Genomic DNA, 18,556 nt, shown 5'->3' on the forward strand with positions numbered 1-18,556 from the left:
TTCAAAGGACGAAAGCGGGGACATTTTGTACAACTTTGAGCTGTCAGTTGCGGTAAGGCAGGTCGGGGTAGAAGACTTCCAGCCGAGGGGAACCCCAAGCGGCCCGGTTCCACATCAGCGACCAAAGCCGGGGAGCGGGGAGCCGCGTAGACGGGGAGCGGCGTGTCGGCCAGCGGATCTTTAGTCAAGTTTTAACCTGCGGAGAGAGAAGTAATCACTGAGTGCCGGGTCATCCGGACAGATACCTCATGAATGGAAATCGGAACAACAGGTGGGATCCCCCAACTAACGGCCATGATTATCAACAGTTCTAATTTGGTGTCCAGGTGCTGCACTTGTGTTACTTGCAGACAGTGTGCGGTGCTAGACACAAGTCGGACCCCTTATGGTTGAGTATTTGGGAACTACAAGTGTGTTAAGTTGATCGAAGTCGGCAACACAGTGGTTAAATAAGTTACCAGGCTATCATGCGCACTGGTGCAAAAGCTGCTCGGCTTGAAAACTCAATACAAGTTCCCATCTCCTGCTACAACGAGCATAATGTACAGGGTTGGTCGTTACTGGTTTACCGGTCACTTTTGCGCCTGGGTGTCTGTATACCCCCAAACCAGTCTCCCGGGTTACTTGTATTTCCTACGTCATTCTTGGTCGCCTGTCAAAGGCAGGTGGTGATTCCGTCAGGTGTGCGTGAAGCCTGTGAGAGGCTGGCTCACTTTCGGGGAGGTGTGTGTGTGTGTGTTCATATCTGTTTGAAGGGCAGCCTTTCACACCAGCTGCTGCCATAGTTACCCTAGCTATTGAATAATGTTCAGTTAACCGCTGCCTGTGTTAATTACAAATCAATTGGGCATGGCAGGGCATTAGTCAATTTACTTTGTTGCCAAGGGCCACAATTTGTGAGTCACAGCTTGTATATTATTGATGTTGTTGGGGCCAGTGGTAGACTGGGAGGGGAAACAAAGGGCCTGGTTCACCGAAACTTACCCATTCGTTCTTCACCCACTCCGCCCCCTTTTCACCTTATGAGTGGAATAGAGCAGAGAGAGAGACTAACATAAATTTAGAACAGTGTCAGATGAATGAGTCATGTATATTTGATTCAAAACATATTAACTGATATATCAACAGTAGTAAAATCTGTGTAATACGGGAATTCTTGAAAGTAGGGCATCTAACAATTATTTTCAGTGTCAAATAATTTGCCAGTTATGTTTTCAATTAATTGTTTAGGATATAAAATATCCAAAACCAGTAAAATTGGCCATCACAGTTTCCCAGAGCCCAAGGGGATGTCTTCAATTCTTTCTGACCAACGGTCCAAAACCCTAAGATATTTTATTAATAATGATATAAAGAAGCAAATACTCACATTTGAGAAGCTGGACCAGAGAATGACCCCAGTCAAAATGTATGTGTAACACAATGGTGGGGGTAAAAATGGACTACTTAACATTAATTAATCTTGCAAACATCCCTCCACCATGTTTTGTGTTCTCGTGCTATTTCACCTTTTTGAAAAGTTATAATTTTATGCATAAATCTACAGTTTCCCTTTTGTTTTTGTTGAAATTCCTGTTTAAGTTCCCTTACAGTAACTTAAGAGATCAAAAACATTTTTGCCACATTTGTTTGTACAACTTCCCATGCAGTTAATTATGTATCTGGCTTAGGGCATTTAGTCTTTACGATGTTAGAAACCTTGGGAAAATGCCCATAATATTTTCCCAGAGCTCAAGGTATCGTCATAACATTTACTAATAGTCACAGATATATTAAATGTATAATGATCTAAAACAGATAAAAGCAGTAAATCCTCACAATTCAGAAACTGCAAGCTGAGAATTTTGTGGCATTTTTGATCTCAAGTAGAACTAGATTTAATGTTTTGCAGGTTTAAAAAGCGTCTGTCCACACATCATGAGTGTTTAATACTTGAAGTCTGTGAGGTAGAGGGGGTTAAAACAACATTTATTTTAATTGTATACGTCTTTTTTCCAGCATTAGTGTAGTGATGTTAGGACTGTACAATATTACATCGGTGGAGCACTCTCTTAAAGTGTGTGGGTTGAATGTCAGCTTTGTGTGGGCTGCTAGTGGTTGTGCGGTGCATTTGTATGATGAAGCAGCCTGATAAGTGCTCATTAATCTCTCCATTGTTGCTCATTCTACAGTGAACCTTTGTGTTTTTGGGTCATTACTGGTGCAGTAGCTGCTATCAGTCTGGTGGCTAGTTGAGGATGTTTTCCATAATTCCCCAAAGAAATGTAATTTTGGATTCCTTTTGTTGTCACTTTTTGATTTGCCTTTCTTTACTCTTTGCATCAAAGTTTAAACGTAGAAAAGGAAACATTCTTCAGGCGCTCATAGGCAGAGCAAGGAGAGGAGTTATAATAAAAGCCTTTATTTAGTCAGGCATATTGGTTAAAACGCAGAGGAAATAACTAATGATGCATCGCATAATAAAGTAACCAACAAATTCTGAAAACAAAGCTATTGCATTAACATCAAAATGTTAATATTTATATAATAATGAGCATATAAATTAAAGTAAAGTGTAGTTTTTGTCACCGGACCTCCCAGATGATTGAGACAAATCTGTGTGCACCTGTTTTTCCCTCCTCCTGTCAGCATGCCTTTAGTTGCCATGGAGAAACTGTAGCAACATGGGCGCCATCGCCATGGGAACGGCACAGGGGAGGAAGCGACCTGGGAACAGAAAGAGCAGTCCTTTACTGAAAGATGACTCCTTACGGCAGGTTCAGGGTCAGCGCTCGACCCTGACCGGAGCTCTTTGCTAAAACAGTTGAATGCTTTCCACCCACAGCTGCTCTGTAGAAGCTATTTCATGGCCACATTCATCATTACTGTTCAATAGTACACTTCTCCTCTCATTACAGCAAAGCACACCTCTTGCTGTTTCAGCAGCTTGAGCTCTGAGCGTATGTGCAGACTTTGTCATGTTGGTTATTGTGTGTGTGAGTATGTGGATCCTCTGAGTCACATTTGTGGAAATTGTGTGGTTGTGTGATGTCACTTTTTATCACTGAGTACTTTCCAGTTTGGCATTTCTGAAAATTGGTGTCAAATTGGCGTGGTGTGTCACCCGCCTACTTCTCCTCCCCGTCTGGCAAAGGCCACGTTAGTCAGGAGAAATCTCTGAAGGCTGAGCCAGTCTTTATTTAAAATGTCACTAAACTCTGTAACCTTTTTATACGGTCATTATCAGATTGACGTGGGAAAAATGGTGTCGGCCTGTTTGTTTCAGTTTTGTCAGTTTGACGTGAGGCAATCTTTAACGTCCCTGACCATCTTCAGTCCCAGCAGCACCCACAGTCTGCTCGTCTTATTAACCACTTCCTTCCTCCAGTTTGTCTTCCTCTCAAATCTCTTAGCTTGTTTGAAAGAGTAGACCACATTCATTTGGGTTCTGTTTTGGGATGTTGAACGTTGGGACACAGATAGTCCAGAATTTACATGAATGTAGATAGTAGATAGGTTTGTTTATAGATTGGATTTTGTAGGATTATATGCCACATTATGAAAAACATCAGCAGAATCCAGGGATTAATTGCCCTGAAAGACAAATGTTAAGACTGAAACATTGAGACAAATGTGTCTTACATTAAACCTACGTTAATTGGTTAATTTTGGCCACTTGAGGGCAGCGCAACAAGCTTTGTTTTTGTTTCCACCAGCTACTGAGGGAAGGCTTTTTAGCTGCTAAATGCTCCACTATGTTCACCAGCCAGGTGCTGACTTTCTCTCTCGGCTGTTTGGTGCTGGTCAGATGGTGTAAAGACGGTTTTTAGAGTTTTTTTGTTGCTGAAAACAGCTGCCTGCTGCTGAAAACGACTCTGATGAGAACTTTGAGAATGAACCTAACAGTGACGTTGTATGCATAAAATGAAAACTATGAATAAGGTGAACCGCAGAGTCGGTGATAATTTTTTATATGTTCATCAGTATGAATGACCCCTTTCACATTACATAGTCATTAGATCCATTGTTGGTATAAAGACACTGATTAAAGCAGCTTTAAGTATTAACATTAACACTATACATTGCTAAGATAGATACAAGCAACAATTTTATAATTTATCAAGAAAGCAGGAGTTTAATGTCAACAGTTGTGTTTTATATACTTATTTATTCTGGTATGTGTTGTTGTAGGAGCCGCTGAAGCCCAAGCCCTTTTTTCGTTGCCACGGCGACCTGGCTATGGCACTATTGGGAAGCCCATCAAGCTTCTGGCCAACTGCTTTCAGGTGGAAATACCCAAGATCGACGTCTATCTGTACGAGGTGGACATCAAGCCTGAAAAATGTCCTCGCCGGGTCAACAGGTAATGTGAAAGACCGAAGCTGGTTCAGGTCTTGAGCTGTTTAAACCTAGATTTATACTGTGTGTTGATTGTGGTGACATGTTTTTTCCTTGGTGGTCTCTTCAGGGAGGTGGTTGACTCCATGGTTCAGCATTTCAAGGTGACCATCTTTGGCGACGTTCTGCCAGTTTACGATGGGAAGAAAAGCCTCTACACTGCTAACCCACTTCCTGTCGCCACTGGTGGGGTAAGACTCAGCACTAAAGTTTGAATTATTGTGTTTTGTGTAGTCTGGATCAACAAAAATGACATTTTAACTTGACAAAGAATGACAAGGTCACAAGTGTTGTGTGAATGGCTGCTCAAGTCAGCTTTTCTTGTCAAATTTTGTCAATAGGACATCCTGAAAATAGTCTCACACTTGTGTTATACCAAAGTAATATTTATATGCTTTTTATCATTGATCAGTAGGCCATAATATCCCTTGTTTTCCTCCAGGTGGATCTGGATGTCACCCTACCAGGTGACGGTGGGAAGGACCGCCCATTTAAGGTCTCCATTAAGTTTGTGTCGTTGGTCAGCTGGCACATGCTGCATGAAGTCTTGACGGGACGCGCTGTGTCCGAGCCGGTGGACCTGGACAAACCGATCAGCACCAACCCTGTTCACGCTGTGGACGTCGTCCTTCGACACCTGCCCTCCATGAAGTATGTAGCTCAAATCATGACTATTACTTCAAAATAATTAAGATTGATGACTACTGTATGTGCTGTAGTTTACCTTTACCATGTTACAGCTTTCGGTGTCAGTAACAGGAAGATGAATCCTGGAGCTACTGTATAGCTCCCTTCATTTGTGCTTTATTAATTATGCAGTATTTCAACCACAAAGGCGTCACATATTGTAACAAGTGCAGTTTGGTGGAAACATGTATGTACCCTACAATACCGCAGGTGGATACATTTTTAATATATTACGTTGCCAAAGTTGGATTTAAATACAACATGGAGATATGGATTAAAAGCATCTTTTATGTAATCTACCTCAAGATATGCCATTTGGTGAATCCATCAACCAAAATAGCTTTTAGTAATATGAACGAAAACCTTTTTAGCCTCCTGTGGTTTCAGACCTGTAACTCAGGCAGTGCTTGTGTTATGCTGCACCACACCAGGAATTCAACTCTCAGCCAGAGTTTTATGTTTGTGCTCTACTAAACTTTGTGTCACCTCTGTCCTCATCAGGTACACGCCTGTCGGACGATCCTTCTTCTCCTCCCCAGAGGGCTATGACCACCCGCTGGGTGGAGGAAGAGAGGTTTGGTTTGGCTTCCATCAGTCAGTACGGCCAGCCATGTGGAAAATGATGCTCAACATTGATGGTGAGGAAGCACTGTGAAACCAGGGACATTTAAAGGAATAGTTTGACATTTTGGGAACTACACTCATGCGCTTTCTTGCCAAGAGTTAGATGAGAAGATCAATACCACTGTCATCAATACAGCACATAATCCTGTGTAAAACCAAAACTTTCATCATTTTTAGCCTTTGGTTTCTGTACAGATTTAAACAAATTAATTAAAACATTTTAATTAGAGAGCTTTAGAGGTGCCGACATGTGGATTTTGTTACCCGGGACAGAGCTAGGCTAGCTGTTTGCCCTTGTTTCCAGTCTTTATGCTAAGCTAAGCTATCGTTCAGACGTGGGGCGACAACAACACAGAACCTCCCCTTCTCTAAATACAGCGTACTACTGGTTTTAAATACACCATCATCCACCTCCACCTGTGTTGGTGATTTTCAGTTTAACCTCGTCCCTTATCGTTTCAGTGTCAGCCACAGCTTTTTATAAAGCCCAGCCAGTCATCCAGTTCATGTGTGAGGTCCTGGATATTCACAACATTGACGAGCAGCCCCGCCCTCTCCCAGACTCCCACAGGGTCAAGTTCACCAAAGAGATCAAAGGTATGTCACCAAGGAAAGGCAGTTCTTGTGTTCACTGCGCTGCAGTATGAGGCCTTACCTGTATGGCTTTGTGTGTGTGGGAAGCTACTGAAGCTTTTTGATGTTGTAGAGGACTCTTCAGTGTTGGACGCTTTGTTTGTTTTGACAGATTATTTGATGATGTAGGAATTTCAGCCTATTCAGTTGTCAGTCCACTCTATGAATAAAAGCTTCAGCCACTTAAATGTTGCTTATTCACATTGATGCCTCCACCGTCTCCACAGGTCTTAAAGTGGAAGTGACACACTGTGGAACCATGCGTAGGAAGTACAGAGTCTGCAATGTAACACGACGCCCTGCCAGCCTCCAGACGTACGTTTCTACCTCACACTCCAGTAGCTGCTAACCCACGATCAAAGCTGTCGTTGGCTTAGATTAACAGGTGATTCTTGTCTTCAAATCCACAGATTTCCGTTGCAGCTTGAGAGTGGTCAGACAGTTGAGCGCACAGTGGCGCAGTACTTCAGAGAGAAGTACAACCTGCAGCTGAAGTACCCCCACCTGCCTTGTCTGCAAGTGGGCCAGGAACAGAAACACACCTACCTGCCCCTGGAGGTAAGGACTGATGGTGACTGTAAGATTCCACTGCCAAATGCTGGTAAAATGTGTCTTTGAATTAAATTTACTGTAAAACCTGCATACTGTCTCAAAAGGTTACCGGCCACAATGACAGGTAATTTAACTTCCAAAGTTTTCTGTTTCAGACAGTTAAAGCTCATTTATTCTTTTACTCACAAACCAGGAATATCGAAATACAATCGGTACCATGAATCATAAATCACTTGATAATGCTGCTTGATGATGTTTGTAATGTGTAAAGGTGAGCCTGATCCCAGAACTCTGGACTGCAGCCCACATCTCAGATTTTTTTCAGCGAATCATATAGTTTATCATATACGTTGACAGCTGTTTCTGCTTGTCGGAGAAACGAGTAGGTGGGATTAAGAATAGGGACGTCATCTCCCTTATTAGGTTATTAGCTACCAGATTAATGCCGGCAAATGTGGTTGAGACACCAGTTGATGTATGTACAGATCTTAAATCGACATATTTCTTAATATATGTGAAAAACATAACTGCGCTGCTCCTACTGCAGCATCCATGTCAACTCTAAATAGATACATCACTTGCTCATGATTGGTTTGGACAAATCAAAACACGAAATGGTAATTCAAGATTATCAAACTGGATTAAGAGCTGGATTAATCTGAATTTCTGGGGGGGGTTTCATTCAGGTGTGCAACATTGTAGCTGGCCAGCGCTGCATTAAAAAACTAACAGACAACCAGACGTCAACCATGATCAAAGCAACAGCCCGCTCTGCACCCGACCGGCAGGAGGAGATCAGCAGGCTGGTGAGTATCCTGTGGAGATAAAAGGGCAATAGACTTGCTTTTTTTCTCTTTTTTTTTTCTTTTTCTTTTTTTCCTGTTCAATAAAGATAATTTTTTTCCCCTCAGGTGAGGAGTGCAAATTACGAGGCCGACCCGTTCGTCCAGGAGTTTCAGTTCCGCGTGCGAGATGAGATGGCTCAGGTCACGGGCCGCGTCCTGCCGGCCCCCATGCTGCAATATGGCGGCAGGGTGAGCTCTGAACCCTTTATGGTACCTTCCCTTTAAATCGCGCTTCTTATGCATGTGTGTTTTTCAACATGTCTGTGTGTGTTTGAGACAGAAGGGTTTCCTCCAGTTTGTCAGGAAAGCTGCACAAATGAATTCTTGACATTTGGTGGCTCTAAATTTCCGTGTCAAAACCAAAACCTCAGATGATATCATGATCCTTTCAAGCAGTGATCGATGGCATCACAGTATATGTGGAACTCTTTCATCAGTATGACAAAAGTGAGTCACACTCGGGCAGTTCTGAGTTGAACATCTTTTCTGTGAGGAAACCCTGTCTTTACAATCTCTAGTTTTGTTTTCCTCACATTTGATGTCTCACAACTCTCTCTGATTGCATCTCGTCTATCTCTCACATCTTTTCTCCTCTTTTTGTCTTTGAACGTTTGGAATTTGCTGTGGTTTTAAACTCTTTTACAAATGCATGCTGTTTTAAGAGATCATACCAAGAACCATCAGTTTTAATTTGAAAGTAGTCTGTTTTGCATGTTTGCCATAAAATATGTTTTCTTGCAATACACGCTAAATGCATGATCCAATCAGAAGCAAGCACAGATGAAACTTAGAACTTGATTTGTCTCTAATGCTATGATCAGCCAACCATTGAAATAATCACTAGCCCTTGATCTTGAGATCCCACTGGCTGCCAGAATCCTTTGAATCCATACTTTGTCTGTGTCCCTGTACTGTATGTCTCTGTGTGACTGCCAGCCCCAGCAGATCAACCCTGCACTGTCGTTGCAGAACCGCACGGTGGCCACACCCAGCCACGGGGTGTGGGACATGAGGGGGAAGCAGTTTCACACCGGAGTAGAGATCAAGATGTGGGCCATAGCCTGCTTCGCCACCCAGAGGCAGTGCCGAGAAGAGATCCTTAAGTGAGTTCACGAAAATGTTATTGCTTAGTTAATTTTAGATAATGGTAAAACTAACAGGGGAAGTGATATAACACTAAAAGAATGAACAGATTAAAGGAAGGATAATTTGATTTTTTTTTTTTTTTTAAAACCCTCACGTTTAAAGAAACCAGTCAAATGTATTTAGATTGAGAATTACAAAGTCTACCATTAATTCATTTGGAGTAATTTTACTAGGGCATGACAGTTCACAATAGTCACAATAAACCAAGAGTCTGGTGGTAGTGACATTAAAAACATAGGGTTTGTCTATTTTTATAAGAAATCATGTGTGGTAATTTCTTTTTTTCTTCATGCTTAGGAGCTTCACTGACCAGCTGCGTAAAATCTCAAAGGATGCTGGGATGCCAATCCAAGGCCAGCCATGTTTCTGTAAATACGCCCAGGGAGCTGACAGCGTGGAGCCCATGTTCAGACACCTGAAGAACACCTACGGAGGGCTGCAGCTCATCATCGTGATCCTGCCTGGGAAAACACCTGTCTATGGTACAAGGATTACTATTTCTAAACCAAACACACTGTTTGAAATTAGAACAGGAGGGACAAAAATAAGTCAAGAAGTCACTGGTTATAGAAAGGTTGCCTCTAAAATGACCTCTGACCTTTAGGCTACTGCTACCCTTTATAAAGACATAGTCTTTGTGAGGCATTTAATTGCATACAGTAAACAGTGAATGTGGTGTTTAAGGAATATCTGATCTCTGACCCACAGCTGAGGTGAAGCGGGTGGGTGACACCCTCCTTGGCATGGCCACTCAGTGTGTGCAGGTGAAGAACGTAGTGAAGACGTCCCCTCAGACCCTCTCAAACCTCTGCCTCAAGATCAACGTCAAACTGGGAGGAATCAACAACATCCTGGTTCCACACCAACGGTAAAATTAACACAGCAAATCAAGAACTTCTGGGTTCTTGCTGCTATCGCATTCATTTTTGACTTCACATGACAAGTATTGGACAGCTGTGTACCAGTGTGTTGATTCCTGATCTTTTATTTTTCTCCTGGCTCACAATGTGAGCTCTCTGCCTGTCGGGTTGGCTGTTTATAAAGACTGTCGCATCATGACGGATTGGTCGGAAGATAACTTTGTGCCTCTTCTTATCCATCTAGACCCTCTGTGTTCCAGCAGCCCGTCATCTTCCTCGGGGCTGATGTCACTCATCCTCCAGCAGGAGATGGGAAAAAGCCATCTATTGCGGCGGTGAGACTTAAAATAAGAAAAAATCTTGTATCTCTTCACTTACAGTACTATTGCCACGAGATGCACTTCTTACTGGCTTTAGCCTTTTCCTTGCTGAAACAAAAACAGACCCAGACTGCTGTTTAATTTTAGGGCCTAATTTGACTGTTTATAACATGTAACATCTGTATTTGTAAATGCCTTTACATATAATTGAGTTTCTCACCCATCTGACTGATGTTGTACCTCTACAGGTGGTTGGCAGCATGGACGCTCACCCCAGCAGGTACTGTGCTACAGTGCGGGTCCAGAGGCCCAGACAGGAGGTTATCCAGGACTTGGCCTCCATGGTGCGCGAGCTCTTGATCCAGTTCTACAAATCGACACGCTACAAGCCAACCAGGATCATCTTCTACAGGGACGGAGTGTCAGAGGGGCAGTTCAGACAGGTACAACAACTTGTTTCTTTATTCCTCCCGTCCCGTTTTTTGCTGAAATCCTACATGTTTTGTTAATGTATAATGAATGGTGCAATATCTACATCTCTCTATGTACAATACAGTATAATCCCTTTAACTTTATTAGTTTACTCAGCATGTCTAACTGTGTTTGTCTGTGTAGGTGCTGTACTATGAGCTGCTGGCTATCAGGGAGGCTTGCATCAGTCTCGAGAAGGATTACCAGCCGGGGATTACTTACATCGTCGTACAGAAACGGCATCACACACGTCTCTTCTGTGCAGATCGCAACGAGCGGGTGAGTAACTCAAAGGAGTTCTTCTTGTAGACATTATTAATGGTACTCTGAGAGTCTTGTATTACGGCTGCCTGCTCTCTCCATCTGTTTGATTAATTTGGTGAATTGGGGTAGAAGGTTATCAAACAAAAGGGAAGGAATGAAGGGAGATTGAATTATTATTTTCAGGCAGTGTGACCTTCCCTTGAAATCGGTTCATTAAATTACGTTTCCCTCTCAGGTTGGACGAAGTGGAAACATTCCTGCCGGCACCACAGTGGACACAGACATCACCCACCCCTACGAGTTTGACTTTTACCTCTGCAGTCACGCTGGAATCCAGGTAAACTTCGTGACCTCGAACCCAGACACTCAGCTGAAGTCACTGAAAACCTTGAACTCAAACACAACAGCAACAAGATCGAGAGCTATTGCTCATTTTTTCTATAATTTTCTTTAAGTTATAGAACTTTATTGTGCTTGCTGTATGTTCTCTCTCTTCCTACACAACACTGTTTTACAGTTGGATGAATGAAAACTTCTCCATTTCAGTCTGTCGAACAACCAGGCCTCCCCGCTTCACCTAATTTTAGCTGCTGATTGTTGTCCTCTCTCCATGGAGCTGCTTTCTCTGGGGCGCGATTAACTCGTCTTTCTCCCCTCCAGGGTACGAGCCGGCCCTCCCACTACCACGTTCTGTGGGACGACAACTGTTTCACCGGCGACGAGTTCCAGCTCCTCACCTACCAGCTGTGCCACACCTACGTCCGCTGCACGCGCTCCGTCTCCATCCCTGCACCGGCTTACTACGCCCACCTGGTGGCCTTCCGCGCCCGCTACCACCTGGTTGACAAAGAGCACGACAGGTGGGGAGGAACTCTTTTCATTTTAAATTAGATTAGATGAGAGTTGCTGTAATGTTGGATAACAAAAAGTAAACATGAATGAGGAAAAAGCATTAAGCTAGAGAACAAAACATCACAAATATTTGTACTACAATCAAATATCACAAACGCGTAGCTGCAGTGAAGTCAGTTTCATCTCTTGCTTCAACATTCAGATCCCCAGTGTAACATCACCTTTAGCCTCCTAAGAACTTAAACTCTGATTTAAGGAACAAAAGAGTTCTGAAATCTGTTCAGTCCAACATGTGGTACTGATCTTTATTTCTGTCATAAATAATGTAATAAAATATATTCAGAAAAATAAGTACAGCTTAAATCTGAACATGCAGTTTGAAAACGTTTGACCCACACTCTTTAAGCATATTCGTAGCAGGTCAGACAGTTTACCTTTTAAGCTGATCAGACAATTACAGTTGACCATGTAGTAATGCTTCGAATGACGTCAGTTTCATAAAAAAATAAATATGTTGTTGTACCTTCCTGCAGATGTGATTTATGTCTGTACTCTAAAATATGGCAGCATTCACATTAAATGTTTAAATATTTATAGGAGGAAACGCATTCAGTGCGTGTATTATTGATAGAAACTGGTGGAGGATAAGAATCCACCGGACGACTAAAAATGATTTCTTGTTTTTTCTTTGGATCAATAATGAGTGAATTCTTTAGACAATAATCTATCATATCTATATCTATAATCTATGAAACCAGAATCATTGTTAGTGCCTAACAAAGTCAGAAGTATAGTATCATGTGAAAATGCCAATATAAATGAATGTTAGTTTTACAATCATCTGAATTTGATAGATTATCCAGGTGGGATTAATAAATTTTTCATGGCAGACACTACTAAATGACAGTAATGTAGACTTTTCTTAATGTTACTTATCATTATGTCCCTCTGTCATTTCTTCCTGGCAGTGCGGAGGGCAGCCACGTCTCAGGGCAGAGTAACGGCAGGGACCCCCAGGCACTGGCCAAGGCTGTTCAGATCCACCACGACACACTGAGGACCATGTATTTTGCCTGAACGCCGCCCTCCATCTTTCCCAGCCGCTCAGCCAGTCTCGGTGTCCGACTTCCATCAGCCGCCTCGTCTCATCAGGCAGAACGGACGCCCGGGCCGCCGGTCACTGGAACTCGGTGGCGACGGCTGCGACTGCAGGCTGCGTAAGGATGTAATAAGCCAGAGAGGAGTCACAGCCACATTATGCAATTTGAAACCAGCTAATTGTTCCTGTGCTCTCGCCCGTGCGTCCCTTTCTCACCTACATCTCCTCTGCTGTATTTAAATCACAATGGATTCTGTCTCCTTTTTAAAGCTCGCAAGTCACATCCTCGCCTTCCAGTTTTGACAGCAGCTCAAAGTTTGCTGGGTGTTTTTCGCCCTGTGTGTGTGTGTTTAAAGAATGGCGGAGCAGCAGCAGGGAATTCAAAAACTGATGATTTTTTTGGTGCATGGGTGGGCATGAAGCAGAACCAGTGAGGACCTGACTTGCTCCGTAGCCTCGTGTCGAGCCTGATGTTGCTGGTTTATGTTGTAGATGGTTTTTCCGTGTTTGTTTGTGGGTTTTCAGCTTGTCTAGATACAATACTGTATGTGTTTTTTTTCTCTGTTGAGCAAATGTGTGATTGCCATGGCAACACGTTAAGACGAGTACACTCGTTAAACGTCAGGCTGCCTTTGCGGTCACTCCTCTGTCTCCCTTTAAGCCAATGGTTCCTCACAGTCATTCAGCCAGACGGTGAGAAGTGTAACACGACAGTCTACCAACACAGACACTGAATGAAATCTCAATATTTCTTTTTAAACAAAGCCACATACAGCCATCGATGAGGTATTGTGTATCGCTTGATGCCTTACTGCGAGGCGAGGTGCATAAAGAGGACTGCTAGAATACAATACCATGGCCACAAAATGGACAATTTTAAACTTACTCGTAGTTCAGCTTGGTACAAAGTGTTATACCAAACGTTTCTTGTGTGTTTTATTCCTCTTGCTATTTATGAGTTCTTTTTAACTGAAATTAACATTCGTTTTCAGCAATAGAGCCGAGTAGACCATATATATATACATATATATCTATGTATATATATATATATATACTGACGACCACAAACCTTCTGACTTTTCCCAGTTTTTACGTGAGGAACTGACCAATTTTAGTTGTCAAAAACTCCTTCAGTGCAATAAGGTGTTAACACAGAGCGATGCAGGTTCAGTGTTGAATGTTTTTCGATGAGCGTCGGAGTGCTAAAATTGTTTACGAGTGAGTTTTGGCAAGTAATAATGAACTTGGATTCAGGAATGTATTAGTATTTGACATTCTCATGAACAAGTCGGACTGTTGCTGCAGATGTGAGGATGTGTGGAGCCGCCGTGAGGTCTGATGGTGTTTTGGAGAGATCAAACAAAGTGCCTGATTTGGTTAGAGAGTGAACTGCTGGTTGGATGGAAGGTTTTTAATCGTACGTTGGTTTGGGTGCCTCTGTTAATGCGCACTGTAAAAACACTGCACTGCCCGACACATGCGGTCGGGCTGTAGTTGATCCCAACGCATGCCAAGTTTGTGAGATTATTCCTAATGCTTTGTTTTCTCATGATCAGGAAGTAATTACTCGACTTAACATGCTTTGTATCCGTGTGTTCAGAGTTGGACGCGCTTTTATGGAGCTCATACAAGTTTCAGCATCACACACAAAAAAAACAAAGCTCACATTGATCATGAAATATGAACAGTTTTCTGCACTTCAACACCAGCTTTGTTTCTTTTCATGATTTAGTTATAATGTCTTGATCTAAAAAAACAACGCTTTTTATGTCAATGAGAAAACAAAAATGTAAATAATCGCACTTGTTGCTTCTCTGGCCTTTCCGTAGGATGCAGTTGTAAATGTGAATTTCGGAGCAGGCGTTAACATCCAGCCAGTTGAAGGCAGAGACTGTCGACTTGGAGGTGTGTCCTCACTCGGTGCACTGATAGGACTCGCTGTTTGCACTCATTCATATTCAGATTTCAGAGTCTTTATCACCTGGCATTTGTTGCATTTGTTTTCAGAGGTTGCCTGGGCTGGGTATCTCCAAAACTAGTTTTCATACTGCAGCTAATGATTATTTTCATCATCACTTTATTTTCTTTTAAAAAATATTTGTTGTAATTTCCCACAGATGTATCAGATGTCTTGTTTTGTCCGACAGTCCAAAATCCAAAGATACTCAGTTTGCTACCATATATGATGAAGAAGGACATCAAATTCTCACATTTGAGTAGCGGGAACCAGAAAATGTTTGGCATTTTTTGCTTGAAAAATGACTAAAAAGATGAATCGATTATCAAAATGGTTGCGGATTATCTTTCTGTAGATCGACTAATTGATTAATGGATTAATCGTTGCAGCTCTACTTCAGAGACGGTACTTAAAAACCACCTTGCTACTTTGGAGGAAACCATTTTTCTGCTACATTTGGACACACTGGTGTGGTGGCTTATCGACCTCAAATTATAACCAAATAATTATCAAAGAATCACATTAAAATTACATCGACAACATTTTTAAGTTCATCAATATTTTTTATGCCTTTTTTTTTTTTTTTTTTTTTATCGTTGCCAGATATCAGTCGCAGTGCTACTTCTTTTTGATGCCCAGCCCTTGAGGGTGCTGTCTGTCATGGCCTTACAGTGTAGTTTAACACAGACGAAGCCTTCAGGTTTCATCTCTTGGACCAAACCAACGTGCCTGGTCGGGGTGAGGGTGGAGGACTTGGAAGGGAGGGGGGGGGGGGCGGGTGCGGTTGCTGTCCTGTATGGTTTCTCGCTTCTTGCAGCCTTACAGCAACATGCTGGAGGGCTCTGTACTGCTAACTGTGCTAGCCACGTGTCACCAGAACCAAACTTACGCTGCTATAAGAAAACACATTCATGAGATATTTCATCAGATACATATAGGCTATATATTAATACAGAGAGATTAAGAGGATATGGTATTTTACTGCACTTAAAGAGATGCACGTGTTTATGGTCGAACGGAGTCGTGATGCTGAGGTGTGTGTTGTGTCCGGGCAAAGTTTGAGCGTGATTAGATATTCTTTCGTTTGGAGTCGCCTTCAGTTTAAAAAGCATTTTAATTCTAAAAATAACCGAATAGTTTGTCCCCCCTCTGCTTTTGTTGTCCTGTTGAAGCTGTTTCTTAATGTCAGACATTACCAGCATTTGATTTTACTTGAAGAAAACTTAGTTGTGGGCATGTTTAACATTGTTGGCTTGTGCTCTGCTTGTTTTTGAAAGTCTATTTGGAGCCTTATGACGGGAATCCCTTTTACACTCAACAACGCCACGTACAGTAAATCAACCTCTAGAGCCTGTAGGCAGGGCTTTGTGTCTTACAGCGCTGGACATCAGATGCCTTTTTCCTCAAAAACAAAAGCATTTTTAAGTCTGAATTAAGATATATTTATATGTAAGGAGATTAATGTAATGCATACACCACTTATTTTTTCTAACAAAGTCCTATTTAAAGCAGAAGCGTGACAGCTGTATTGAAATATGGCGTTTAATAATAATCGTAGTGGTCTGTGATCATTTTTCCAAATTTGATAATGCAATAGGTTTACTTGTGTTCAAAGCAAACCGGACGTGTTTGCTGCATTGACCTGCTTTTGTGGAGACTGTTGAGGGTTGTTTTGTCATGTAAAGTGATCCGATGAACCGTCAACCCTCCTCTGCAAAGACCTGTGAAGACCTCCCTCTGCTGTTATTTTATCATCTCAAAAGCTCATCAAAGAAGTGAAAGACTTTGAGTTTGATGGGGTTTAAGGCATTTCTCAATGCATGTGCTGCAAACTGCATCTAAGTTTTATTTTATTTCTCTTTTTTCTTTTTTTTCTTTTACATATTCATGAGAGGAGGAGGGTTGAAAGTTCATCCTCGGACCGATTTGTCCGTTAACAGACTGTGCCTTTCCTGATGGTGCTGAAAATAAAAAAACAAGTAAATCAAAGAAATCTTAACTTTCAGAAAGGGCGCTGAGGCCCCAAATTGATAAGTATATATTGATACATGACAATACTGTAAGGTGTGATTGTGTGCGTGTATGTATTTGTGTGTGTGCGTGTGTGTGCGTGCGTGTGTGCGTGCGTGCGTGTGTGCGTGTGTGTGTGCGTGCGTGCGTGTGTGTGTGGATACCTCTGACATATGCCAAGAACACAAAAATATGCAGAACTGATCAGTGTGGAGCTGACAGGACCAAAAGTCCTGTGGGGATCGGTTTAGTGGACGGGCACTCTCAAGCACAACCCAAAAACTAACATTTCTGAAAGATTAAAAAATAGGGGAACACTCATGACTCCGTAGGTAACCAGTAGCTCAGTGTAGACATTATGTAGCATTATTTATTTAACTTTCTTTCTGTAGGGACATGATGCCTCCCTTACTGCCTCTAAACACGTTTTTGTTTTTTTTCCTCCTTTAGCATTTAATTTATGTGTTCATTCTTGAATGGACGGCAATAATGAAGATATCGTTAAGTTTCTGTGCAATCAGTTCGTCTGGCCTTCCCTCAGTTTATGCATGTCACTATCTGACCCCCCCCCCCCCTTTTTTTTTTTTTTTTTACTGATTTTTTTCTTTCGTCTTCTAATGTGAAATTTAGACGTTTACAGACTTGGGATAGTTCTTCGGTTGAGTTGTAACTCCACGAGTGCCCGTCTCCCATTTTAAGGGATTCCCCACAATAATAAATCTTTAAACCTCTGCGGTTGGCTGCATATCATACTCAAAAACAAAATTAATGTTTGGGTTTCACAGTATATTAATGTGCTTTTTTTTTTTTTGCCTGATTATTAAATGGTGTCACTTTTAGAAGTAAAACTGTATGTCAAGACCTTTTTTGTCTTAACACTCATCTGATCCTGGTCCTACGTTGAGCCTTTTTATTTGGTTGTCATATTTAATTTTTTTGAATAAATACTCTATGTATGAAATGTGTGTTTGTTTTTGATATTTGGACAACATTAGTAGGGTGTTTTCATCACGCCGAAACCTGCACACGTAAGAGGAAGTGGAAAGGTTTAGAAAGCAGCAAATTTAAAAAGAAAATATATATATATTCACACAATTCCTGTGTATTCCACACCAGCCTTATTACTTTCAATCACTAGTTTAAATAAGTGTTAACAAGTCATTCACTGCTTCCTGTGAGTAGTTATACTCCCTCATTAATTTCAGATCTGATTTTGTGACACTATATTTTAAGGGGGGGGGGCATAATTTCTTATAATTTCCTCCAAAAATGAATAGAAATCACTATGTAGTTTGGTACTGATTATAGTTAAAAGAGAGACAATGTTCTGAGACAATCCACTAAGGTTTTTGTTATCTATGGATTCAAGGTCAGTCCACCACTTGGTCCAGACTGAATTATCTTTCATCTTTATCTTGAACTTTGTCCAAACACTCATGTCTCCCTCAGGATGAACTCTAATAAGTTGAATAAGTTAAAAATTTTAAATTAAAACTGAAATTTTGACCAGTACTTTGGTTTATGACCAAATACCTGCAAAATGAATGGCACTCCCATCCTCCGCTGTACTTTTACTGATAATTAGCAAATGTTAGCATGCTGACACGCTAAACAAAGATGGTGAAACATACCTGCTCAACATCAGCATGGAAACATCGTTATTGTGAGCGTGTTAGCATGCTGATGTTAGCATTTAGCCCAATGCACCACTCTGCCAAAGAGCTGCTAGAAATGTCTGTAGACTGGTTCAAAACAAGACCCAGGGAGCTAAATAGCAGCTGAGCAGAGAAAGAACTGAAATGACTAATGACTGGAGAACCTGACAGAGCTCCATTTAACCTCGAGTAAAAATGTTTTTA

The 18,556-nt window shown here is 41.7% G+C and overlaps 1 protein-coding gene across 2 annotated transcripts; it reads left to right on the forward strand.

Annotated features, from left to right (window-relative positions):
- The first annotated feature begins 252 nt into the window (after positions 1–252).
- ago3b (argonaute RISC catalytic component 3b) lies at positions 253–12,708 on the forward strand. Of its 2 annotated transcripts, none has more exons than XM_070922101.1 (19): positions 253–271; positions 4,171–4,342; positions 4,448–4,568; positions 4,820–5,028; positions 5,566–5,702; positions 6,151–6,285; positions 6,549–6,636; positions 6,732–6,879; positions 7,560–7,679; positions 7,785–7,928; positions 8,688–8,821; positions 9,162–9,346; positions 9,573–9,732; positions 9,969–10,059; positions 10,293–10,487; positions 10,660–10,794; positions 11,015–11,116; positions 11,440–11,639; positions 12,600–12,708. In XM_070922101.1, exons 1-19 carry the CDS (start codon positions 253–255, stop codon positions 12,706–12,708), a joined length of 2,604 nt encoding a protein of 867 aa, XP_070778202.1. The 2 variants fall into 2 exon arrangements, with proteins under 2 accessions (XP_070778202.1, XP_070778203.1); XM_070922102.1 differs by having other exon boundaries at positions 7,785–7,907.
- Positions 12,709–18,556: the final 5,848 nt, after the last annotated feature.

The sequence above is a fragment of the Enoplosus armatus genome, chromosome 16 (assembly GCF_043641665.1).
Source record: "Enoplosus armatus isolate fEnoArm2 chromosome 16, fEnoArm2.hap1, whole genome shotgun sequence".
NCBI lineage: Eukaryota > Metazoa > Chordata > Actinopteri > Centrarchiformes > Enoplosidae > Enoplosus > Enoplosus armatus.

Coding starts and splice junctions, on each gene's coding strand:
- ago3b (XM_070922101.1), top strand. Junction 7,680..7,784: donor AGGAGGAGATCAGCAGGCTG/GTGAGTATCCTG, acceptor TTTTCCCCTCAG/GTGAGGAGTGCAAATTACGA. Junction 9,347..9,572: donor TGGGAAAACACCTGTCTATG/GTACAAGGATTA, acceptor TCTGACCCACAG/CTGAGGTGAAGCGGGTGGGT.